This window comes from Panthera uncia, assembly GCF_023721935.1.
Source record: "Panthera uncia isolate 11264 chromosome D3 unlocalized genomic scaffold, Puncia_PCG_1.0 HiC_scaffold_8, whole genome shotgun sequence".
NCBI lineage: Eukaryota > Metazoa > Chordata > Mammalia > Carnivora > Felidae > Panthera > Panthera uncia.
Window position 1 is genome coordinate 69861930 of NW_026057586.1, and position 24607 is coordinate 69886536.

A 24607-nucleotide genomic window follows, 5' to 3' on the forward strand; every position below is an offset into this window, starting at 1 on the left:
AAGGCATTCATTCCCTAGGGCAGCAGGCTTTGGCTCCAGAGGCCCTGACCCCATCCCTGCCTCTGCACGGACATATACCACCCTATCCCCATGAGCATGCCAGAGTAGAACATAACCCTCCCCACCCACAGCAAGGCCCAGCCAAGAGGGGGGCCCTGGGTTCTCTGGTCCCTCTGCCAGAGCCTGCCAAACTCTGGTCTTCCCCCCTGCACACGGTGAGCCTGCAGCCACTGCCCAAAACACTTTGAGAGAGACTGGGCACAGGCCAAGGCCCTCAGGTGCCGACTGGGGGGACATGGAACCCCATCCCAAAGCCACACTCCAATACCCTGGCCCCAGCTCCTGATAGCCTTGAGCACCGTCCTGAGCCCTGGTTTCTGGCCCTGGCTCTGCAGTGGGATCCTAGCAGTCTAGGCAAAGGCATGTTTCTCCAGGCCTCAGCAAGGGCACTGTTAGGGTCAGGTGGGAAGCTGTAAGGCTGTCCCAGCAAGGGTCACAAGTCAGACTGGTGGCAATGCCCACACTGGGGGTTACTGGGTAGTTCTGACCATGAGCCAACAAGGTAAAGCTAGGTACCCCTCAACTCAAGCCTCACAAATCCTTTAGGCACTGGCTTTCACCTCTGGTCTTACTCCAGCAGAAAGTTATAACAATCACAGTTGGTATTTATAGAGCACCTTACTTTCTAGACCTTGATACTAAGTCTGCATAACATTATCACTGAACCTTCCTCACCTACAGCACTCCTGGCTCCCCAGAGAGGCTCCAGAATTTCTACCCCTAATTTACACACAAGGAAGCAATGTTTACAGGGGAAAAGTACCTGGGCTGGAATGTGAACAAAGGGTAGACTCCACGTCACTAGGTGTCCCTTCTCCAACCCCAAGAAGGCTAATGAGACACAGAATTCAATCATTCCAAAACTCCAGCTGTTTAATAACAAATGCTTCCTCACCCTCGCCCCAACACAGCAGCAGGAAAATCACCAGTCCAACCTTGCAGGGAGGGGTGCACTACAGAAAACCAGGGAACAGGGAGCAACTGGTGGGGGGCTGGTCCTGCCCCCCATGTCACTGATTCCTGGGAGCATCAAGTTGGGCTGGGCACAAAGGCCTCTCCTCTGCCCAGCCACCAGCAGGGAGCTCCATCCAAGGGAGGCTGGGGATCCAGCCAGAGAGCTTGAGAGGAAGCCAGGGCTGGCAGGGGGAGGAAGGGGATGAAAAGAGAAGAGACTCTGGTCTGCCACCAAGCCTGGGTCCTCTGGCCTGCCTGTGCCAAGTCCAGCTGCCAGGAGCGGGCCTCGCCCATCAAGAGGCTGCCACCACTCACACGGGCCTGGCCTTCTTGGCTTTCTTCTGAGACCTCACAGCGTCGTCGTGGGCTTTCCGCTTCTCTGCCAATTTGGTGGCCTGTGAGGAGCAAAGGGGGATCAAGCTGTGATTGTAGGGTACTTCTCCTACTCAAGGCCATCCCTTAAAAGCAGAGCTTCCACAGAAACTAAAAAAGCAAATTACCAGGAGAAAAAACAATTATTTGAACCACCTCAGGTCATTAAACATGCCTTTACCTTTGCCTTTATGACTCTATTATGTTATGGGCCCACAGCAAGTTAATAGGATCCCACGTTCCTAGAGCCAGAGGCAACTGCCCCATTTACCCTTCTCCTTGGGAAAGCTGAGTGCCAATCAAACCTTCACCAGGCTGCTGGGGAGGTGTCAACCTGGAACAGTAGTCTTTTCCCCTGGGGACCATTTGGCAATACCTACTACAAAACACACATAGGCCTCTCAACCTGACAATGACATGCCTAAGAATTTACTCTGCAGAGACTTCAAAGGGATGCGCTCAAGGATATTTTCTAAGAATGCCTCAAAATGAAAAACAATCCAATCCTATCAGCAGGTAACAGGCCACTTGCATAAGCTACAAAAGGGATGGAATCAGCACAGAGGAGAGCCAGCTGGCCCCAGAGTTCACATGTGCAGCCACATCTGGTGGCCATACCTGGAGTCTCAGGCAGATGGCAGGGACTCACCTCTCGGATTTTGCGCCTCTTGCCAAACATGATCTTGTTATAAAGATACTTCTCCCGCTTCTTCATCATCATGATGGCCAGGCGCTTGGCTTCATTCTCCTCCTCCTGGGCCAGCCGCTGCTTGTCCTCCAGCTTCACAGTGCCTGCCATCACTCTGGGCTTCTGGGGACACAGGGTCAACACTTGCAGATGCCCCACCCCCACCAGTCCCCTGGCTCTTGCCCTTCTGGCCCAGGGCTGGTACCAAAGATGGCCAGTGGAGCTGCTTTCCAGACTGCACCCCCAGTCAGCTTCCCAGTACCTTCCCCTCCATCCTCTCCTCCTCCAGGGCTGTCAGTCGGGCCTCTTCTTCCTTTTCTGAACCGGCCTCCACATCTTCTTCCTCCTCCTCTTCATTTTCTCCCCCTTCATCACCATCACTATCATTGTCTTCCTCTTCATCCTTCTCTTCAGATTCATCCATACTTCCTGTAAATAACCAACGACTTCTGAGCCTGCTCTCCTCCTTGCAGGGTGAGAACTGGGGCCAGGCACCACATTCCTCAGCCATGAAGACATTCCAGATACGGTGCAGGGCTGCCCCAACCACAGCTCCTTCCGGCACCTCTCCCCACAGCCCCAAACACCTTCAGAGGAAACTCAAGGCGCCTCCTCCTGAGCTCTGCCACCTCCTATATAAATACTGATGACAACTTCCAGACCACTCATGCTCAGTTACTCTCAACATCAACAGGTGATCATAGAATACAAACGTTGCCTTCTCCTAAGCCTTACTCCAAAGGTAGGCTTAAAGGGCTTTGTGCCCCTGCTGCCCACTCTCAGGAGTTTGCTATCTTTGTAGCCAAGAAGGGAAACAAACAGGTGGGGCCGAGGCCAAAACCAGCCTGGAGGCACCCATCCACCCCATCGCCTGGCCCACTCACCTGGGTGCTCTCCCCGCTGCAGGGCCAGCAGCTTCAGCTTCTCAGGAGGGATGTAATCTCCTTCCTTCTCTGATACGAAGGGTGAGAGGTGTGGAGGCAACTGCACTCCAGGGAAGTAGTCTGCCACGGGGAGGAGGAGCCGGGCATTTACACAGTCAAACACCCACTGGGGCTGCACATAATACCTGGTGGTGGAGACAGGTCATGGAAGCAACCTGAAGCCCCACTGCATCTGCGCTTGAGACAGACCTCTACACCCAGAAACCCAAACAGGAGGAGGAAGATGAGAGCCTTGGGGGCTTACCTGCCAATAACAGGTGTCTGCTGCCCAGGCCGGTCCACAATCTGGTGGGTGATGCAGGAGTCTGTGACATCATATGTGGCCCCAATGCACAGAGACTTGTCCCAGGACACATCCCCCCCAAAACTCCTACAGGCACAGGAGGAGCCCACAAGAGTACTCAGTATGAAGTGGCTGTCCTGGGACCCACTGGCCCACAAGCTCACCCTCCCGGGACACTCCTGTCCCCACCCCACACCAGGATCAGCCCTGTCGTCAGGCTAACATATCCAGTGCCAGCCCAGTGGAGGCCTGCCCTAAGCTGGTGAGAAAGTGGTGTCAGCTGCCCTCTGACAAGTGCTTGCCACATACTCCAGAGTGAGCCAAGCACTCTCCAAGCCCACACAGGTGAATTTGCACAAGCGCCCTGAGGGGTGGATGCTGACACCACCCTGATATTACTGTCGGGCATCCGGGGCGGGACGCAGCCCAGAGTGTGGCAGAGCCAATGCCATCAGCTTCCCACCTGATGACAAAAGCCAGGGCCTCGCGGGGCACCTCACGGTTCAGGAAGAACTTCAGGCCCTCAAAGAGCTTCTTGTGCTTTTCCTGCGCCTCCAGCTCCTTCCTGCGGTCCTCCTCCTGTGCTGTCATCTCCTGCCACAAAAGGGGCCATGGCACCATCAGACCTGCCCACACCCGCACTGGAGGGCAGAGGGCGGAGATGGTCCTCAGCTTCCATCTAGGTCCCTCAGTCCCAACGCCCGCCACTACCCCAGCACGCAGTCCTCACCCCATCAGCAGGAAACTCGTCCACCTCAGCCTCCTCCTCCACAGGCACTACCATGCGGGCCAGACTGGCACCAAGGGCCGCCAGTTTCTATAGGAAAGAAGCAGAGCTGTTGCTTGCAGGTGGGAGATCTTGTCTGCGTGCACGGTCAGGGTGGGGAAGGTGGAGCAGCAACAGTTCTGGGACATCAGTGGGCTTGCGTTGCAAGGGCAAGCCCCGAGCCCACTCATCTAGCCATGCACAGTCCCACCCCCAGGCCAGGACCCACCCTTCTGAGGGGATACAGGGCCAGTGCTCTGGAAGCTTCTCTCACCTCCATAGAGCTCTCAGAGTCCAAGGCATAGGTGTCCTCACTGGCCTTCACCTCTGCATGGGCCTGACCCTCCAGCTGCGAGGCAGGGGGAAGATCAGAGGGAGAAGATGCCACAGCCCTCTACATCCATGTGGGGAGAAGGGCCACAGCCCCTGCACACTGAGAAAGACCCAGGCTGGGGTCCTACCTTGGGCGGGTAGTGCAGGTTGATCGACTGGTAGAGGCGGAAGTTGACGAAGCCCAGTAGAGTGGTGTAGAACTCGGTGAAGGTGGCCATGACCCTGTAGTCAACATCTGTTGGGTGCTGGGGGGCACAGAAGACCCATTGGCAGTGCAGGTGCAGGTACAGGGGAAAGACAGCACGGACAACCCACATGGGGCAGGGGACTCCAGCCTGCCTGAAGCTCTACCATGGTAGCCCTGCCTTCAGAGCTCTGTTCCATGAGAAGGAGCCATGTGGCATGTTCTACCCGGGAGCATTTTGGCTGAGGCTCTGGACAGGGGTCCCAAAGGTTAGGGGCATCCTGAGGTCAGTCCAAATCCCTGAGCCAGAAAGGGGGAGATGAAAAGGAGAAAAGGGAAAGTTCTGTCATGCTGCTCCCAGGACTGGATGGAGCTCCCCTGCCCCTGCCCAAACTCCCCAATCATCCTATAAATCCCAGCTCAGACCAGACTTCGGTCACAGAGGTGGCCTTCCAGGCCAGTCTGGTCACAGCTCATTCCTATGCATCAGTCATCCCATAATCTTCATTAAATGTCTTCTCCAGGCCTAAGCTGCTAGCCTCTCAGAGCCCCGCCCCATCGCCAGTCCAGCTGGGAGAGGTGGCCCTGCAGCAAGCAGTCTGTCACCCTGGGTGGACAGAACTCAGCATCCTCAAGCCTTGGCAGGAGGGATGGAGACTCAATTCAGCAACTCAGCCCCAGCCCCAAGCCAGAGACAAAGGCACAACTTAAGGATCCAAGATAGGGTGGAACAGCTGCCTGGCTCAGCCCCAGGAAGCTCTGGAGAAATGATGGGAGAAAAGCTGCTTGCTTGGGGCAAAGGCACACAGCTACCCTCAAGAGCAGCCAACCCAGCAAGTAGGGAACATCAAAGGACTCATCTTTGCCCTTGAGGAGTTGATAAAGCAAAACACGGAAAGGATCTGAAAGCCAGAAAAACAGCCTCGTCTCTTGAGCAGCACTGCCCCCAACAACCCGGGAGGCTAGCCCAGCTCTGCTGACCTCCGGGACCTGGATGGCAGGATATCCCGAGCAATGTCAAAGTTAGTAGTGATCACAACGTCCCTTTTTATGCTGGCCATGCCTGTGACTTTGAACTGTTTCTGTATCTTGCCACTGGGCAGTGTGAGTGTGAGGATGCAGGGACCAAGAGGTACCCCACCTGTCCCCCTACTCACACCTCCATCCTTCCAAGAGCATCTGAGGACAACTCCATTCTGAACTGCATAGTGCTGAGCAGGGTCCCTCCAACCCCCTCCCCCCCCCCCACCCTACTGCCTGCCTGGGTCGTACTTTGAAGAGCCCAGCACTGGCTGCTCAGGGAAAGAGGACACAAGGGCCTCAGCTATGACCCAGGACTGGTCCCCCATTCTCCTGCTGAGAGGAAGTAGCAGTAAGCTGGCCAGGGAGGAAGGAGGAATGGGCAGTCTGTTCCCTTCCCCCAGGGTCAGCTGTGTGGAGGCTGGCCTCCACAGGGCCCTATTCACTACCCAGAGGACATACAAAGACCAGTCTGAGCAGCACGGGGGTGGGACATCAGAGAGAAGGAAGGAGAGAGAGGGCCAGAGAGGAAGGAAGCATGGCAGGAAGACAGGGAGGAAGGAGAAGGACAGAAGGGAAGGAACAAGGAAGAGGGAAGGGCCAAAGGCTTTGGCACACAACTGCCTTGAAGAGTGGGAAGAGGGGATTGCTGAGGACCAAGCTGCCTCTTACCCACAGACTGCAGCGTACCCCCAAACACCTCCACTGCCCTGTGGTCAGAGTGGGTTCTGGCCTCGGACCCCTGCCAACCCAGAGTAAAGGGGAGGGGCCCAGACCCCCAGCTCAACCTGGAGCACCCGATAACTTGGCAGGTGAACACACTGTCCAGCCAGGCTGGTGCATTTGCTGCTCAAGGCACAGGCAAGAAACTGGGTCAAATGCAGGCCCACAAGATGACAAGTCAGGCAGAGGGACAGCCTGACCGAGACTGTGGAGGGGAATAGAGGCTAATGCTGTCCCACGAGGAGGCAAAACCAGGATTTCTGTGGATCCCTGCCAAAAATTCCCAGTTTAAACCAAAATAAATAAGTAGTACCATGTGCTAAAAGCTTCTCATGTGCTCATCCTCCTCCATCTCTCCCAGTCCCCCCAGCCCTGGGTAGCGGTCAGCGGAAGCTGAGGAGTTACGCAAAGCAGCCTGGCCAAGGTCTGGCAGCCACTAGTGGCAGAGTGAGATGACGACCCCATGGGTCTGAGGGTAGGGTTAGGCTCATCCAAGCCTTGGCAGTTGCTCACTGTTCACTCAGCAACCCCAAAGGGCCAGGCACCAGGCACTTTGAAAGATTTTATTTTTTCTTATATCCTCAGGACAAGGCTTAGAAAGTGGAAGCACATCAACTGAGGCAGAGAGAGGTGCAGAACATGTCCAAGGTCACCCAGCTGGAGGATGCTGGAGACAGGCTGACTCCAGTTCTTACTATGATGCTGTGCAGTACACTCCTCACCCCACATCCTAGCCCCGGCCACACGCAGGAACCCAGCACATGCTGGACTATGCAGGACAACAAAATCCCCCACCCTGCCCAAGTCCTCATCTCTGTGTAGGAGCCAGAGAAGGAGCAATGGCCCAGCACAGGCCCCTGCCTTCCCCATGAGCATACTCACATCATGGGAGAAGGCATACGGTGTGATCCACACGATGGGCTGCCCCAGCACTTCAGCCTGGTAGTAAATGCCTTTGATGGACAAGAAGACCTATGGGGAGAGACAGTGTGGTGAAAAGGGCAGGCAAAGGAGGGAGCTGGGCGGTGCCCCCTTCCCCAGGAGGCCCTGGGCTTACCTTGCGCAGGGCACGGGCAGCAATGACATAGTGCATAAACTCCACAGTGAGCCGGCGGCACAGCTGAATGGTCTGCACGTGGCACTTGCCAGTCCGTGGGAAGGTGGAGAAGAGGAAGCACATGGAGAGGGCGTCGTCCAGGTCCCGTAGAGCGTCTATGAATGTGGGGTACCTGCAGGACCAAGAGAACAGTGCCCAGAGGCTTTGTCACTCTGGGTTTCAAGGGGGACCCTGAATCCCTTGCCCACCCTGTTAGTCACCCCAGAGGCCCCATTCCCAATCAGGCTTTGCCACTCTCATCTCCTGACCACAAAGTTGGGCAAAGCCCAGGGGCCTGGCAGTGCCAGCTTCCCTATAGCCTTGGGAGGAACCATGGAATGAGGAAATGCCCACTTAGCTCTGAGGACCAGAGAAATCCCAATGGAGGTTCTGAAGACACCCACTGCTCACCAGTCTCCACCTGGACCCATTTCTATTTGTGGCCAAAGAGGGTAGACCGAGTCAGTGGCTCGCTAACTCTTTTTCAAGGTGGAAACTGCAGTTCAAAGCAAATATATCTGGATGTCCAAAACAGAAAGCAGAAAAATGTGATGCTGACCTAGTGGACCAAGGGGGAGGGTGGGGCCTGCCCACACTCAGCAGCACTTACAGCTTGGCCCAGCCACAGGTCACCAGAGTGGGTTATGTCTTGTGCCTCACCACCCAGACCTCTAAGTTTGCAGAACCAATTAGAACCAGATGATAAAAATGCTGGAATTTTTTCAGTCCTGGGGCAGGAAAAGTCAGAGCAAGAAAGTGCCTCCAGGAATCCTGTGGTAAATTAGGAAGCTGACGAGAATGAGCCATCCATGGCGGTGGAGGATCCACTACGGCACATCTGCCCTGCTGAGGGATGGGGGCCTGGGTCATGGAGAGGACACTGGAGTACATGTAAGGACACCTGGATTCGTCCCAGCTGTGACCCAGAATGGGTCCCTTTGCCTCACCCAACCCTAGTGATATCATTTGGAAAATGACATTGTTGGAACAGACTATTGGTTTAAAACTGGGCTCCTGCAGCTCCCTGGAAACACTTGGGGACAAGTGGACAGACAGGGCCTCAGGTCTCCCTCCCCCAGCCAGAGTGGTTGTCAGGGCCTCTGGCACCCTAACTGCCTTCCAGGAAGTTTTCTTTTGAAGAAAGGGTTCTGCTGCTTCAAAAAGGAACTCTGAAAGCCACGAGACCAGAGGTGGCCATAGTCCTTCCAGGGCAACACTCCTTGCAATGCCTCAGGAGGAACCTGCCAGTCTTCGAACCATACCAAGATGGAAGAAAGGCTGCAGGGGCCTCTCCAAAGACAGCAGGAAGAGAGGCATCTGGTTTTCTTGTGTGGAGGTGGGAACCTCAACTGGCCCCCTCTGGTGCCTCAAAGTTTTCCTCTCTACACCTCATTGACAAACCCACCAATCCAGGGCCTTTGTAGAAATAGCACCCGAGCCACCTGTTTTTTTTTTAACCGGATGGTTAAGGAAATGGGGGTGACACACACTTGGAACACCACAACCACATGGCCACCTGGTATGGGCATGAATCCAGACACTTGATTTTTTGTATGTGTAATTTTACATTTGCTCCACACAACAGCTGTGTGTCACACACAGGACAGGAGCTATCGTCTCTCTCTGAGAGAACTTGCTCAGAGCAGGAACTGTTCTCAGGCCACCCAGGCTGCAGAGCTATAGTGAGGACACATGTTGGGCTCCTAAGCCAGGGCTCTTCCCATGCTAGCCCATGGCTGGCCTGACTCAATGAGCCAAGTCCATCCAGCCTGGAACTAAGTGTTCCCAGGCCATCAGCCCCCAAGAGAAAGCAGACATTCACTAGCCCAGAATTTCAGAACCTTACCACTACTGACAATTTGGGCCAGGTTGTTCTGTGTGGTGGGGACTGTTTAGCAGCATCCCCGACCTTTACCCATTAAACACCAGTAAGACTCCTCCCCTGCCCCCCAAGCCCAAGTCACAAGAACCACAAGTGCCTCCAGACATTGCCAAATGTCTCCTAGGGGCCAAAACTGCTTGGTTAAGAACCACTGACTTTGTCAATGGATGAGTGGGACTGCTGAGTAGGCTGGGCAAAAAACACTTAAGATCAGAGGCAGCCAGCCATGTCTGCCAGGTGTGACCATGTGCCTGGTGTGCACTCCCAGAACTCTGGCTCTCGATCACCACAGGGCCTATACACCTGCTGTTTCCTCTGCTTTGACCAGGCTTCCTTTGGCTGGCTGAAACATCTGCCCCCAAAGACTTATCTGACAAACCTGTAACTAACATATGTCCCCCAGATCCCTTTACACTGTTAGCATCCCACATGGCTCTTGCCGTGACTTGCAATCATTATAGCAATTTGTTTGTTTGGTTTTTTTTTTTTTTTTTGGTCGGCTTCCTCCAAAAGGATGCCAGCAACATAAGCAGGGTCCTGGTCTTAATCCCAGTGCTTGGACTGAGTCCCCAACTCACCGCTCCTTGACAATGTGATCAAGTTTGTAGTTTGGTTTGTTGTCCTTCAGACGCTCTACCGTGTTCCACTCACTCTTCCCATAGGCCTTCCGGAGCTTCCGGACGAACACCTGGGCGACAGAAGATCACTGATGCTGGGACCAAAGGCTCCTGGAAACCCCTCTTTCATCGAAGAGGGATGCATGGGGCAGGAGGGCTCTCAAGGCTTTCTGAAGCTGACCACAGCTGTCTGTGCCATCTGACCCCCTCAAGCCCAGGATGTATAAAACAGCAAACTCCAAAAAACATCAAAACTGACCCACACTGATAAGCAGAGCCAGCTTGCTGCACCTATGATGGATGACCAGAGATAACCACTTAGAAGGCTGACTCCTCACATTTACATGAAAACATGTTTTCAGCTCTATTTTCCAACTGAGGCCAAGTGACTCACCAGCAAAGCAGCTCAGGGCCAGGAAGGCTGGCCTTCATTCTCAGCACCAGTCTGCACGGGCATGAAGCAAGCCACGGACCCACATATGGGGCTAGGTCACACAGGAAAATGCAGCCAAGGCCAGGCATGGGCCCAGAAGGTCCTCCAAGCCAACTGATTTCTTCCCTATAAGTACTTTTGGTCAGGCCTGCCCTTGGTGCTCTTCAAAGGCTCTAAAGCTGCCTCTGCTAGTGTCGTGAACAGCAGCTCCAAGACAGCCATTTTCCACAAGAGGGCCAGCAGCAGGCGCTGGCCAGTCTCCTGTGGCCACCAGGCGGCGCCTCACCCTTCCTAGCACAGGGCCTCAGCCTGGCCCTGCAGCTCAGTGAAGGCTTCAGTAACAGTAGTCTACTCTCAATTACCTGCATTTGGTCTATGAGGTTTCTACTTTCCCTGTGGTATTTAAGCATTTAATAGTTTCTATTCGTGGAATAAAAAGCTTGGTCTCCTGGGAGCAATTCCAGAATGAATTCGAAAAGCAGCGGTTTCTTTGGGCAAAGAAGAATACACAAAAAAAGCCGCTCAAATAGTACCACCTTTGCTTCAAAGGCAATAAATTTATTCTTCCAAAAGACCCAGGGGAAAGGTACAACAGGTAAAGCATTAATCATTTGCCAGGTTCTGTGCAAATGATTTCCACACATGTGATCTCATTTGGTTAATCCTCAAGACATTCCTTTGAGGTAGAATTACTTCACCCTTCCATAGGCTTGCTCAGAGAGGTTAAACAATCTGCCCAAGGTCACGGGTGGTGGGTCACAGAGCAGCGATGGACCCCATCCAGACACTAGAGCCTAGGCCTTACCTTGTACTCCCGGAACTTGTTGACAATAGGTTCGTGGAGGAGGAACTTGATGTCTTTGAGAAGGTAAAAAGTTCGGGCTGCTGTGGAGCCCTTGTTAACCTTCTTCTTATGTTTCGGTTCATGGGGATAAATGCCCTTCAGGATGCACAGCCGCCTGGAAGATAAAAATTATTCCTTCTGTAGGTAAATGTACTAAGCACTGGCCACATCAGGCCAGCAAAACAGCAGGGAACAATGAAAATGGGGGCCTTGCCCTTAGAGAATTCACATCTTAGTGCAGGATCTGACAATCCCAAGTTCCCCCAAAACCACCTAATGTAGACTGTCACAAGCACCAGAAAGGAAACAATCAGAATGCTAACAGGGGCCAGATGGCAGGTATCCTTTTTTCACAAAGGGAGTCAGGAAAGGCCTTGCTGAGAAACTCACACTTCAGCCATATAAAAGGTAGAGGGAAAGGCATCCTAGGAAGGACAGAGGCTGTAGGAGCGAAAAGTGCTGCGTGACTAAAAGTGGGCCATGTGGCAGGGCCCACAGGCTGTGGAAAGATATGATTTGACTCTACGAGGAGTTGAGAACCCCTAGGTGCAGGATCAGGGGTCTCTTCTGCCAGAACAGAGCGAATGGGTGACAAAGACCCAGCCAGAGAGTAGCAATGCCTTGTACCAGTGGACCCATTCTGATGATTAAGGGTGGCATGACCCATTCTCCAGCTTCCCTAGAGACCACACCTGGCAAAGCACAGCTCACTTACAGCAAAGCCAGATGAGGAAGAGAATGAGAAATGTCAGAATTCTGGACAGTTTGTGGTGGCACAGGGAAGATAGGGATGTGGCTGAGTTTTCACCATTACTGAGCATGATTCATTGCTCAGGAACCCCCGTGGCCCCCTTATGCCACTCCTCTCCAACCTCACCTGAAGTCGGCCAGGCTCAGCTGCAGCTTCTTTCGGGCTTTGTTTCGGGTGATGTAGTTGGTGGCAGAGCCTCGTTCATACTTGGGGAGAAAAAAACCCAAGTGACCATTAGCAATGATTGCAGTGATGGCATCAATCTCTGGGCATGCCTCATGCTAGGGGCAACTATCACTGTGCATAACCAGCTGATAGGCTTCTGGGACAGGAAATGCTATAGGGAAGGAGTCCACCCACCTGAACAAGCTCTCCTGTACTGTCCTTGCAGTACTCAGCATAAAGGACACACACATCTGCATGATGCTGGGGACCATGAGGTTGCTATGGATCAGGTGCTATACCAAAAGCACTTAGTAGTGGCTCTAAGTATTGGCTACTTTGATCAGCAATTATTTTATTTAATCCTCACAACAACCATGGCTTGTGTCCAGATCACACAGATTTTTAAGGGCTGGGATTCAAACGTAGGTCTGAGTCCTGAGCCTCAGTGCCTAATCCCCTAAACTGGTTTTTTCAACTTTTTCACTATAACCAACCCTTACCACCAGAAGGCTTTTTAGACCTCCCCCTTAATCATCCCCTCTCACAGCCCCACGAAATATTAATACTACAGACATACCAAAGATCTGTTTAATGTGGTATTTTAGAGGGCCACAAACCATTGAAATATCTAAGATCCCTTCAACAAATTTTTGTTCCTTTGGGGGTGATATCTGGTTGAAAATGCATGCCCTAAGCCAAAAAACCTCTCCCCTCCATCATTTATTCACTTAACAGAAAATAAGAGGATCTCTACTATGTTTCAAATATTAAGCAAGATGCTATGACCGGGGCTGCATTTGGGGTGAAGCTTTGCTTGGCAACACCAACTTTGTTTTACAGCCCTACTCCAAGGTTCTTTCCTGAACTTCATCGGACGAATAGCCGTCCTCGCCCATTCTCGGACCCCATCTCGTGGCTGTTTCTCATTGCGCTGATCCCAGCCGTTTCTGTACGCATGAAGGGCTGAGGCCGGGAAAGGCGCAGTCCCCTGCCTCCGTCGCTCCCACCACCCGCCCCCCGCCCCCCAGCGCCACCCCGCCTGGTCATATGCCCCACTTACCTTCTTCTTCTCTAGGCCTCCCATGGCTCCACGTTGAAGAGTCTACTAGCGCCCCGTGGGCAGACGGCGCCACTTCCTCCCGCAACGTGCCCCGCTTAGGGTCCCGAGGCCCCTACGCCGCTGGTCTGCGCGGGCTGCTCGATGAGGTGCCTGAGCGAGTCTGGGGAATTATTTGACTTTCCTCCTCGAAATTTACTACTGAACTTTCTGGAAAAAAAATTCACTGAGACCTCTCTTTAGAGTTCTTTTCCATCTGTGGACCTATTTTAGACAGTTTTAATGTTTCAGCGAACGCAGATTTTCAGGCGTTTCTATAGACATCCTGATGACGATCGCTTGACTTTATGAGCCCCGTTGCATGTTGGGATGGAGGGAGGCGGAAGGCCCTGCGGCTGCAGCGCAGTACCTTCTGGGATTCCAAAGACGGCTACACTCTGAGGTGCGTGAGCGGCAGTGGCGTTGTCCCGGTAACGGTTGCTAGGCGTCGTGGGAACTTGGGAATTTGGCCTCCGTGGAGGAAAAGCCACCGCCAGGGGCGCTGAGTGAAGCTGGACTCTGTTCCCCGCTGGCCTGTGTGGTTTTCCTTTGGTTCTTTGGCTCTTAGTGGGGATAAAGTAGATCAAAAGCAGACTTTTCCTCACAGAAATATAGTGACTTGAGAAGCCACTCATATATACCCAGCCTTAGCGGTGGATTGAAAAATGACAAAAGGCCAAGTAGAGTTATGGAACTTGTGGTATTTTAAATGTACATTCAGCACATTTGAGCTTTTTAAATGTACATATGTCTTCCGTATGTGTTCCTCAAAGGATAATTACAAGGTTTATACAAATATTCACACCACCTGCAGATGGTGTGTGATGTGAAATGTTGGGATCTGGGAGCCAACAGTCAAGAAAGAATTCTTGAGATGTCTCTGGTGCAAATAGGTGGTTTTATTAAAGCACGGGGCTAGGACCCATGGGCAGAAAGAGCTGCACTGGGTTTGCGAGGAGTGACTGATTATATACTTTCAAGTTGGAGGCAGGGATAGTGTAAGTCTCTAAGGAATTTGGATGTAAGGTTTCTAGGACTTTGAGGGGCTAGCTGCTGCTAAGGCAAGGTCATTTACTACTGTCTAGTAAACCCTTAGTCATGAGACCCTTCAGATGTGTATCAGTGGGCCGTATGCTTGGAGGATGATTGCTAACATATATCTTGGGGGAGAGGGTAGAGAAAAAGGCAGTTTCCATAGAGATTTCTATATATTAAAGAAGACTTACAGGATCCTGGAGATTTTGGGCTAGTGTTAAGATAAGGTTGCCTTTTGCCTCTAGCAAAGTATTAACAACGAGGCAGTTGAGTTCCTGGAGAATGGTCACTCTGGCTGTCTCAAGTACTTGTCAGTAGGCTGTAAGTCATAAGGAAGTTTAATTTTTTTTCTTTTGCCTTTGTTCTCCAAATCATTGCCCCACCCCTCCGAATAATCTTGACCCTAAAATCTTTAAGGTTGCCGAGGTTGGAAGGTCTTATCTTCTGTAACTTCTTGCTGAATAGGGGTGTAGAGATGTCCCTACCTATGGTCACTTGGAGACATATATATAGGAGTTATGAAAAGTAGAGGCAGCTGAATCTAAGGGAGACTGCATATATGGATCTCCCTGAGTGGAAGGGATCATCTGCCAACTTGAAGATATGGCAGTGAAGGAGCCTGCTCACCAGGTGGGCGGTATGGGAGAAAAGAGCAAAACATGATTAGAATAACAAAAAGAAGAAGAAGCCCAAATAAGAGTCCTTTGATAGTTGACAAAAATCATCTCCAGTCTAGGAGTTTAACCAATCATTAAAGGAAAGAGAGGGATCATTTGTAAGTGCCCATTTGAGGGGCATCTGGGTGGCTTAGCTGGTTGAACATCTGGCTCTTGATTTCAGCTCAGGTCACAATCTCACTGTGACTCTGAGCCCCACATCAGGCTCTGCACTGAAAGGAAATTCTCTCTTCCTCTCTCTGCCCCTTTTCTGGGCACGTGCTTGCTCTCTCTCAAAATAAACTTAAAAAATAATAAAGTGACCATTTGAGTATTCATGCCAGTTAGAAACCCAGTAATATTTTTGTTGCAACAGAATGTGTCCATGGTTGTTTTAAATTTGGAAGGTTGGCTGGGTTGGTAATGGTTCTAATAATGCATCTGTACATCCAGGCAAAACCCAGAGTACAGCAATCTATCCAGCTTGGGGGAAACCATGACCACAGGTTAGAGCTGCATAGCCATTGGGTCTCATTAGGAGCCAGCCATCTAATTCTGGGCCTCCTTGGGATGCAGTCAGGATATCAAGGGTCATTCGGTTTTAGAGGGCCACCTTTTGAATTTGTGGTTGACTACGAGTTGGGTCTGGTTGAAGGCGGCTGTTGTATGCTTGGCTGAAGCCTCTACTTGCAATTTTATATCATTAGAGGCAACTCCTGGGACAAATATGGCTAAGGGATGAAACCATCAAGAAACCCTCTTTGTTTGATGTCTAACTTTAACAATATCCTAATTATGAGGAATCACTGGCAAGTAGGAGAAGACTTGTCTGGGGATATGGGCATCCCCAAGTGCAATATCCAATACAGTCATAAGGAAAGTGGGGCCATCCATTATCTCCACAAGTCCATAGTTAACCCCATGGAGTGAGGTGCACTTTTTGTGGGGAATAAACGTAGGAATCCCCTGGGCTTCACCAGTAGGTTAACAAGGCATAAAGAAATACAAAGCCATAGGATGCTTACACCCGAGTTTGGGTAAATAAGATTGGCAACCTGGAATAGGGAGGTGCAAAGGCACCCCCAAATAGAGGAGGCACAGAGCCCCCAGAATAGAGAGGGAGGGGCACAAAGGCACCCAATACAAAGGTATATGAGGTAAACAAGATTAGGTGTTCAGGGTGGAAGCATCCCCCAATCTAGTACTATAGCAAAAAGCTGCTTTCACAGGAGGAAAGGACGAAGTTAGGTTAACTGGTAAATTGAGCTACAGACCTCTGCACTGCAGGTGAAGCAGCCCAGAGTGGAAATGGTTAACAAAAGAAAAGTTGTCTTGTTAACCCTCAGGTTATTCCCCCTATCTGCCTTATCCCCTAGGCTAGCTAAGATAAAGACAGGGTGCCTCCTGTCTGCTGTTAACAACAATCTGCCCATCTGCCTGGTGCCAGGATTTTGTTTTATATTGACCCAAACCCCAAACACCATATATCTTCAAAACCCCCTTTTCCCTCACATCCCCAAGTTAATGTTCCTAGTTTCTTTGTCTCTTTGTGCACGCCCATCACGTTTGTAAGCCTTCTGATCTTAATAAATAGAGGGCAAGGACCCTTATTTGGGGCTCTTGTCTTTTCCAGGACATTAGCCGTCTCTCGCTTTTAATCCTGTGTTCTGCTCTCTTGCTAGACAAGAGAATTTTAGACCCAGAGTCTACAACAGCTTTTAAGAAGTGATTTTTTCATCCCAGCCACACAGAATTGGTCAAGATTATAGTTGAGTTATACAATTGTTGAGGAATCCCTCCCATTTTCTGGCTATTCAAATAATCATATGCCCATGGGGTCCTGTTATTATCCCCACAGAATAACAAACATGAAGATTGTCTATACATGAGCTATTGTGGCAATTTTTTGGAAGTAAACCTCAAGTTGTCTACCTTAGACAACTAACAAATATTCAAAGACAATCAAAACTAGAATTTAACATCTGCAAAGGTGTGTTCCTGAAACATAATTTTTCTTTAAATTCACCCTTATTTCCAGAGATAGCCAAATCAAGACTTATTTGTTTGTAAAACAAGTCCAATTTTAACCAACTTGGCCTAATTGTTTACATAAGTTTGGCAAGAATAGTGATTGATCGTACAGATCTTTCAAAATCTGTTTGGCTGGAACTTTTTTTCTTTTTCTTTTTTTTCCTTTTTTTTTATTAATCAACTTTTCTTATTTTCTATTTTTTACAGTATATTTATTTTTGAGAGAGAGTGACAGTGCGTGCATGAGCAAGGAAGGGGCAGAGAGAGAGAGGGACAGAGGATCCAAAGAAGGCTCTGTGCTGACAGCAGCGAGCCCAACATGGGGCTCAAACTCATGAACTGTGAGATCATGACCTGAGCTGAAGTAGGGCACTTAACCAACTGAGCCACCCAGGCGCCCCTGGCTGGAGCTTTAATAAGGAATCTAGATTAAACTTTTAGTAGCCCCTCTAGGCCAATAGCCAAGCCGAACACTTGCCATCAGACATACTTGAAAGAGCTGTAGATTTGGGCAAATTCTTCTTCTCAAGATCCCCACAATATCCTGAGGTTTCTGTACCTGCCAGGAAGTGACATTCTTTACTTACCTGGTAAGTCTGCTGGGAACTCTATAAGCAAGGCATCAGGCCAACATTTCTAAGGGCTTTATTGACTCCATAAAGCCAACCTTAATTCCTTAAAGCCATCTGGTCATATCTGAGTCTATGCATGTCTCTCTCAAATATGACATTCCAGTCAAAGCCTTGGTTTAAAAACAACAACAATGGGGCGCCTGGGTGGCTCAGTCGGTTAAGCGTCCGACTTCAGCTCAGGTCATGATCTTGCGGTTCGTGAGTTCAAGCCCCGCGTCGGGCTCTGTGCTGACAGCTCAGAGCCTGGAGCCTGCTTCAGATCCTGTGTCTCCCTCTCTCTCTCTGACCCTCCCCCGTTCATGCCCTGTCTCTCTCTGTCTCAAAAATAAATAAACGTAAAAAAAAAAATTAAAACAACAACAACAACAACAACAACAACAACAACAAAACAGTGTTTCCAGTGGTGTCTTGTTACAAGGAGAGCAGCTTCTTACTGAACTTATGCAAAGGATTATAATTGCCATGGGGGAAAAATACTGAGACTTTTTGAATTTCAGAGGGTTCAGGTAGGGAGAAAAAGTGCTTCCATTTGTTCACAAATGAATACTTTCATTACATTTTTGTAAGTCATAGTTATCTTAAGAGAAAGTTTCCTTAATCAGGAGGAGCCAACATTAGAGAACCAGCAGTGTTTCAAACAAGAGTCACAACAACTGTAATCCTCTTCCTTAATTCATTTAGTCCCATGTTACTAATTCTTGTTCAGTTTGAATGCAGCTTTTTAGTTAGTTCTGGAAATTATTCCCCACTTCAGTTTTAGGATCGTAAAGATACCAAATACCTGTATTTGTCAAAAGACCTTTTTATGAATCTCCTTGGAGATTAAACACGTTTCACAAATGACAAAAGGACTATAATGCAATTGACAAGGAAATTCAGTTATTTCTGTGACACATAACACTTCAATAATCAGAATATCAAGTGGTGACCTTATACCAGAACATAACATACCAAATAAACAAGCCTAATTAGTCAGAGACTGAGCTTAAGATTTAAATCTTGGGGAAGTTTGTTTAAAAACCTCAGAAAGTTTTAAAGCACAAGCCTAAGTAGGATTAGGAATCATCAAAGACCTGATAAAAACAAAACATAGAAACTGGTTTTTCTGGGCAGCCAAAGAAAAAACAACTTTGTTTACATTTTCTTGCCAAGAGCAGATCAGCAATCCAAGAAAACCTTGTCTTTTTAACAGGAGAAAGCAGATTTTCAGTCTTATACAAGTGTACTTTTAAAATCCATTCATTTCATGGGAGCCTGGGTGGCTCAGTCTGTTGGATGTCCAACTTTGGCTCAGGTCATGATCTCATGGTTTGTGGGTTTGAGCCCCGTGTTGGGCTCTGTGATGACAGCCTGGAGCCTGCTTTGGATTCTGTGTCTCCCTCTCTCTCTGTTCCTCCCCCTCTTGCGCTCTCTCTCTGTCTCTCTCTCTCTCAAAGGTAAATAAAGATTTTAAAAAATTGTTTTTTAAATCCATTCATTTCAATCTAGTCCATCCTGACCACACATAAAATTCCTTTCCAAAGATTTGCCTTCACAAACCTTCTACAAGTTGCTTTTGTATTCAGATTTTGCCCCAATCCATTTCTCTCCAAACAGCCAGTCTCATTTTAGGACAAAATTACTTTCTTTTTCCTTCAACAAAAATGTATTCCTGTTCCTTATATCTTTCTCATACATCTCCTACTTTCCCTACATACAGAGTTGTTTCCCTTATATCTATCAGTCTTAATTACATTTAGCAGAATTTTAACTCTTAGAAATCTTAGTCTCTAGTGAAAACTAAGTACTAATCAATTGTGAACTGTCTGTTGTGCCAGAATTCTTTAGATAGCAAATTTATGAATACATTTAAGCACAAAGCATGTTTTCCAACAGATGCAAATATCCTTAGCTTCTTTGCAATAAGAAGCCAAAAGCACAAACCTACATGCAGGAATCAGTGCTTTAGCACTCCCTCCTATTTGGAAAAGGTCTAGATGTCCAATGAATTCAATCCAATTTATCATCCAAGCAAAACTTTAAAGTTTCAGGTTGCCAAAGACTGTCTTAATTACCCATGAAAACATTGAGACAGACAAAATTAACCATTTTAAGTCACTGTTTTGCTGACAAATTGCAACAGGTAACATGAGCTAATTTGACCATCAGTAAACCAGGGTAGAATAAAAGTTTCAAATTTAATGCTGATAACTCCGAAGACATGTCTATCTTAATTAAACCAACAAACTTAAATTAGTTTAAATACCAACTATGTTCCACCTGGGTCTCCTTAAAAGTCAGTCAATTTGTTCCCCAATGTCAATTTTACCTGGGGCACCAGTGGGGAAATCTGAAGTGGGTGGAGTTCACCCACTTCAAGGGGGTGCTCTTCACTCCTTGACAGTGAGGGTAGGAGGAGGAGCCCATGGTGCCAGAGGCATGCAGAATGGTACAGGAGCCAGTGATGCAGACTACACCCAACGTGGTACAGAAACAGGAAGAGGGGGAGAGGGAGGCAGAAGAAGTGAGGGGCTGCCTGAGGGCCAGAAAGAGGACTTCTGGTTCTAAAGCTTATCATCTCAGACAGATGAGCAGATGCCATGTTTTTTCTTCCAACAAGTAAAAGTAGGCTGTCTATGTCAGGCCAGAGAAAATAGAAAACTTCCCTGATACAAGGAGTTTCAGCAGCTGCTTGGGAATATTCTTTAAAGTCCCCATCCCAAGGTAGACTAACCACAGTTGGCTCCAATGATCATAGCCATTAACCCAGGAAATGAATGAAGAAGAAGCCCCCACATCTACTAGGAGGAACAGTGAGAGAGGGTCAGCATCCCCTTCGTTAGGGATGGTCTGTGTTTCCTCCAGCAACCTGGGTTTAGGAGGAAACCTATTTAGATAGTTATTATCCATTGTCAGGAGGGAGTTTACCAGCCTGGTTAGTGGCCAAACACATTCTGCAAAATGCCCTTAGATCAGGGTTCTGATTTGGGGCCATGCAGGGCTGGACATAGAGTACATTCCATCCATTTACTCTGTTTCCTGCAGAAGAAATCTAACTGATTTATTGAAGCTTAATGTTCCTTTAATGAACCATTTTTCCTCGTCTCCTAAGGAGTATTAAAGCCATCCAATGTTACAGAAGAAGATCAGGCTTTTCTTAAATTTTGCAATCTGAATTGTTTCCAGTGCATTAAAAGGAAGAGTCCTTGGGAACTGAAGAAGATCCTAGAAAAGTAGAGAAGGTCCATTACCCAAAAAATCACCTCCAACTCCCAGGTGGCATCCCATGCAGGATATGTCAGAAGTTCCTGGTGTCAAAGTGACCTGAGGTGTCCCTCAAATGAAATCACTATGATCAGTGCCCTGACCTGTAGGAGGGATGCCAGCAGTCCCCTGCTTCCCTATTGCATTCTAGACTACAAATGGGTGCTGGTGTATGGGCTGAGATACTGTGACACACTGCACCATGCCATGCCATGCCATGCCTTAAAGAACCTACCCTTTTTAACCCATGGAAAACACTAGAAAAGTTTTAAAAGGGGAAATTACCCAATTTTGTAATTTAAGTAGTTAATAGGGAGCATTGATGGGAAACAATAAAGGTAGAAATCCATTATGGTCTGAAAAACTTTCTAACACATGTAATCCTTAAAGCCACGTTCCCTAAGAAATGGTTCCTGGTTGGGTTTTAATTCAATTGGGTACTAGTTTGGGCTGGCTCTGAGTGGAGGTCTTGTGGCCAGAAGTGGCTAAACCAGAGATGTGGAGGGGATCACATTAGACCAATTAGGAGGAAACCTCACATGGGAGTCAAGATTTGCAGCTGTCCTTGTGACTTAGGTGGCTGTCCTGTGCCCAAGACAGACACCTTTGTATAAGGACATGAATGAAGAGAGGGGAACAAGTTTCTGGGTCTTATTATCATTCTGGCCATGGTACTAACTTCGAGTCAAAAGGCAGGCTTTTAATTCCTCCCCATAAAGCAGCCAGGGGCTAGAGCATTGCAGCCTGAACAATTGACATGAAAGTGTTCCGATAAGACCATACTCCTTGAAAAGCTCCTGGAATGAAAGTAAAGGAATAGAAGAGGAGATACTCATGAATCTTGCACCTAGCCTCAGAGTCCAGGTGAGAAGACTCAGGCCCCACGTTGGGCCCTGAAAGATGTAAAATGTTGGGGTCTGGGAGCAAATGGTCAAGAAAGAATTCTTGAGATATTTTCAGTGTAAAAAGGTGGTTTTATTAAAGCATGGGGACAGGACTCACGGGCAGAAAGGGCTGCAATGGGTTTGTGAGGAGTGACTGATTACATACTTTCAAGTTGGGAGGCAGTTAGGGATAGTGTACGTCTCTAAGGAGTTTTGAAGCAAGGTTTCCAGGACCTTGAGGGGCTAGCTGTTGTTAAGTAAGGTCATTTACTACTGTCTAGTAAACCCTTAGTCATGAGACACTTCAGATATATATCAGTGGGCCATATGCTTGGAGGATGATTGCTAACATATATCTTGGGAGGAATGGTAGAGATAAAGGAAGTTTCCATAGGGATTTTTATATGTTAAAAAAGACTTATAGGATCCTGGAGGTTGGACTAATGTCAAGCTAAGTTTGCCTTTGGCCTCTAGCAAAACATTAAGGCAGTTGAGTTCCTGGAGGAAGGTCACTCTGCCTGTCCCATGTACTTGTCAATGGGCTATAAATTATAAGGAAGTTTAATTTTTTTTTCCTTTTGCCTTTTTTCTCCACATCAGTGTGGTCTTGGGAAGTAGATAAAAATTTTAAGGCCTCCAAACTCCCATTTAGATATTGCCTTGAAAGTTTAACTTTGATGCTTTTGTGAATCTGACCTAGCCCAAAGTCATGGTCACAGAGTTCATCTTTTAGAGGTAGAGACAGACGTTAAACACTGGCTGATGCTTGTGTTGAACTATGTGAAGTCTATTATCTACCTTAAACTAAAGCTAAAATAAAGATCCAGCAATTTCACAAACAATGAAAAATGAAATAAAAACCAGGTAGGGCAAAGTGAGCTGGCAAAGACTTTGAAGAAACTTGCCAGAGAGAAGTGTGAGGAAAACCAGGGGCATGTGATGTTAACAGCAGAAGACTGAGGAGTGTTTCACAAAGAATCTGAGGACAATAGGAGTGGAGCAAGGATGAAGGAGAAAGAGACTGCCCAGGCCAGAGGCAAAAGTTTGGGTGATTTGAAGAATGACAGATTGCAGAAGTCCATTATGACTGGAGCCTGGAGGGTGTGACTGGACAAAAGGAGATGATGGACACAAGAGGTCAGTAGTGGCTGGTTCCTAAAAGGAAGATGGGAGTGAGACCTGTATGAGACATGTGACCTGGGCAGTTGTTCCTGGCCCTGTGCTTGATCCAGTACTTTCTCCATTGCTATCTTGAAATTCTCTCTCTCTTTTTGAGAGAGAGCATGCGAGTGGGGGGAGAAGGGCAGAGGGAGAAAGAGAAATTCTTAAGCAGGCTCCATGCTCAGCACAGAGCCTGACACTGAGCTTGATCCCACGACCCTGGGATCATGACCTGAGCTGAAATCAAGAGTTGGACAATCAACCGATTGAGCCACCCAGTTGTCCCACTGTCTTGAAATTCTTAACAATTTTTTAACAAGGCACCCTGCATTTTCATTTCACACTGCCCCTGATAAATCATGTAGCTGGTGATGTGATATTATGGGGGTCAGGAGTTAACGGTCAGTAAAGAATTCTTGAGACGTCTTTGGTACAAAAAAGGTTGTTTTATTAAAGCATGGGGACAGGACCCATGGGTAGAAAGAGCTGCACTGGGATTGTGAGGAGTGAGATTATTATACTTTTTAGTTACTAGGAGTTAGGGATAGTGTAAGTCTCTAAGGAATTCGGAAGCAAAGCTTCCAGCACCTTGAGGGGCTAGCTGCTATTAAGTAAGGTCATTTACTACTGTCTAGTAAACTCTTAAGTCATGAGACCCTTCAGAGGTAATCAGTGGGCTTGGAGGATGATTGCTAACCTGTATCTTGGGCGGTTAGAGATAAAGGAAGTTTCCAAGGGGATTTTCATATGTTAAAGAAGACTTACAGGATCCTGGAGGTCAGCTAATGTCAAGCTAAGGTTGCCTCTGTCTCTAGTGAAATATTGACATCTAGGCAGTTGAGTTCCTGGAGGAAGGTTACTCTGCCTGTCCCAAGTACTTGTCAATAGACTGCAAATTGTAAGGAGATTTAGTTTTTTCTACATTTCTTTTGCCTTTATTCTTAGTATCAGTTGGTCCTGTTCACAGGAGGGACCTTGTTTTGCTTACATTGACCTTGAGGGGTCAGTAGAAGACACAAGTGGAGGTATCTAGGAAAGCAGTTGTACATTTAGGTGCAGAGCTCAAAATCGAGGTCATATAGGTACCAGATATTTATAGGTATCTGAGTCTCAGGGAAGTGAAAGGACTTACCCAAGGTCACTGCACCCAAGGTAAATTGGTTGAAGAACCCACTGCTGAATTCACATTCCACTGCCTGAAGAGTTGTAGACAGGCTCAATTCAGGCATGTAAGGCTTAGTTCCCTCCTGTCTTATGGAAAGTGTTGTATAACTCCAGGACAATGTGAGGCAGATTTTAGTTCCATAAAGGGAAGAGTTTTTTTGTCTTATTTTTTATTAAAAGTAGGGATAAGACAGAGAAGCTTTAACCTCTGTGCCTGAAAAGCTGTCTTTTTTTTTATAATATAATTTATTGTCAAATTGGTTTCCATACAATACCCAGTGCTCATCCCAAGTGCCCTCCTCAATGCCCATCACCCACTTTCCCCATTCCCCCACCCCCCTCAACCCTCAGTTTGTTCTCAGTATCCAAGAGTCTCTTATGGTTTGCCTCCCTCCCTTTCTGTAACTTTTTTTCCCCTTCCTCTCCCCCAATGCTACGGGCACCAGTAACAGTCACAACAAAGTTTATTGCAATGAGAGGCAAGGCCAACCGATTGGGACCGACACTCTTTTTTTTTTTTAATTTTTTTTTTCAACGTTTTTTATTTATTTTTGGGACAGAGAGAGACAGAGCATGAACGGGGGAGGGGC

At 48.4% G+C, this 24607-nt stretch overlaps 2 protein-coding genes across 4 annotated transcripts in view; one reads left to right on the forward strand and one right to left on the reverse strand.

Annotated features, from left to right (window-relative positions):
- Positions 1-907: 907 nt before the first annotated feature.
- On the reverse strand, positions 908-13310 carry PES1 (pescadillo ribosomal biogenesis factor 1). Of its 2 annotated transcripts, none has more exons than XM_049618999.1 (15): positions 13176-13310; positions 12077-12156; positions 11161-11314; positions 9884-9993; positions 7385-7556; positions 7210-7299; positions 4529-4645; positions 4342-4416; positions 4032-4118; positions 3765-3895; positions 3263-3388; positions 2959-3143; positions 2337-2503; positions 2036-2194; positions 908-1409 (listed from the first exon to the last, which is right to left on the reverse strand). In XM_049618999.1, exons 1-15 carry the CDS (start codon positions 13197-13199, stop codon positions 1326-1328), a joined length of 1761 nt encoding a protein of 586 aa, XP_049474956.1. In that variant the 5' UTR covers positions 13200-13310; the 3' UTR covers positions 908-1325. The 2 variants fall into 2 exon arrangements, with proteins under 2 accessions (XP_049474956.1, XP_049474955.1); XM_049618998.1 differs by having other exon boundaries at positions 2036-2197; positions 13176-13307.
- A 232-nt stretch (positions 13311-13542) lies between these two features.
- TCN2 (transcobalamin 2) overlaps positions 13543-24607 on the forward strand; it is a 42492-nt gene continuing 31427 nt past the window's right edge. For both annotated transcript variants that reach the window (XM_049619001.1, XM_049619000.1), the window contains exon 1: positions 13543-13614. The gene's annotated coding sequence lies outside the window, so the exon portion shown is untranslated. The remainder of the gene's footprint in view (positions 13615-24607) is intronic.

Excerpts from the sequence above, each read along its gene's own strand:
- PES1 (XM_049618998.1), bottom strand. The coding sequence starts at position 13,199 with ATGGGAGGCCTAGAGAAGAAGAAG. Across the intron at positions 11,315-12,076 it reads CTGAGCCTGGCCGACTTCAG|GCGGCTGTGCATCCTGAAGG; the intron begins GTGAGGTTGGAG and ends TTTATCTTCCAG. Across the intron at positions 4,119-4,341 it reads ACTCTGAGAGCTCTATGGAG|AAACTGGCGGCCCTTGGTGC; the intron begins GTGAGAGAAGCT and ends TCTTTCCTATAG.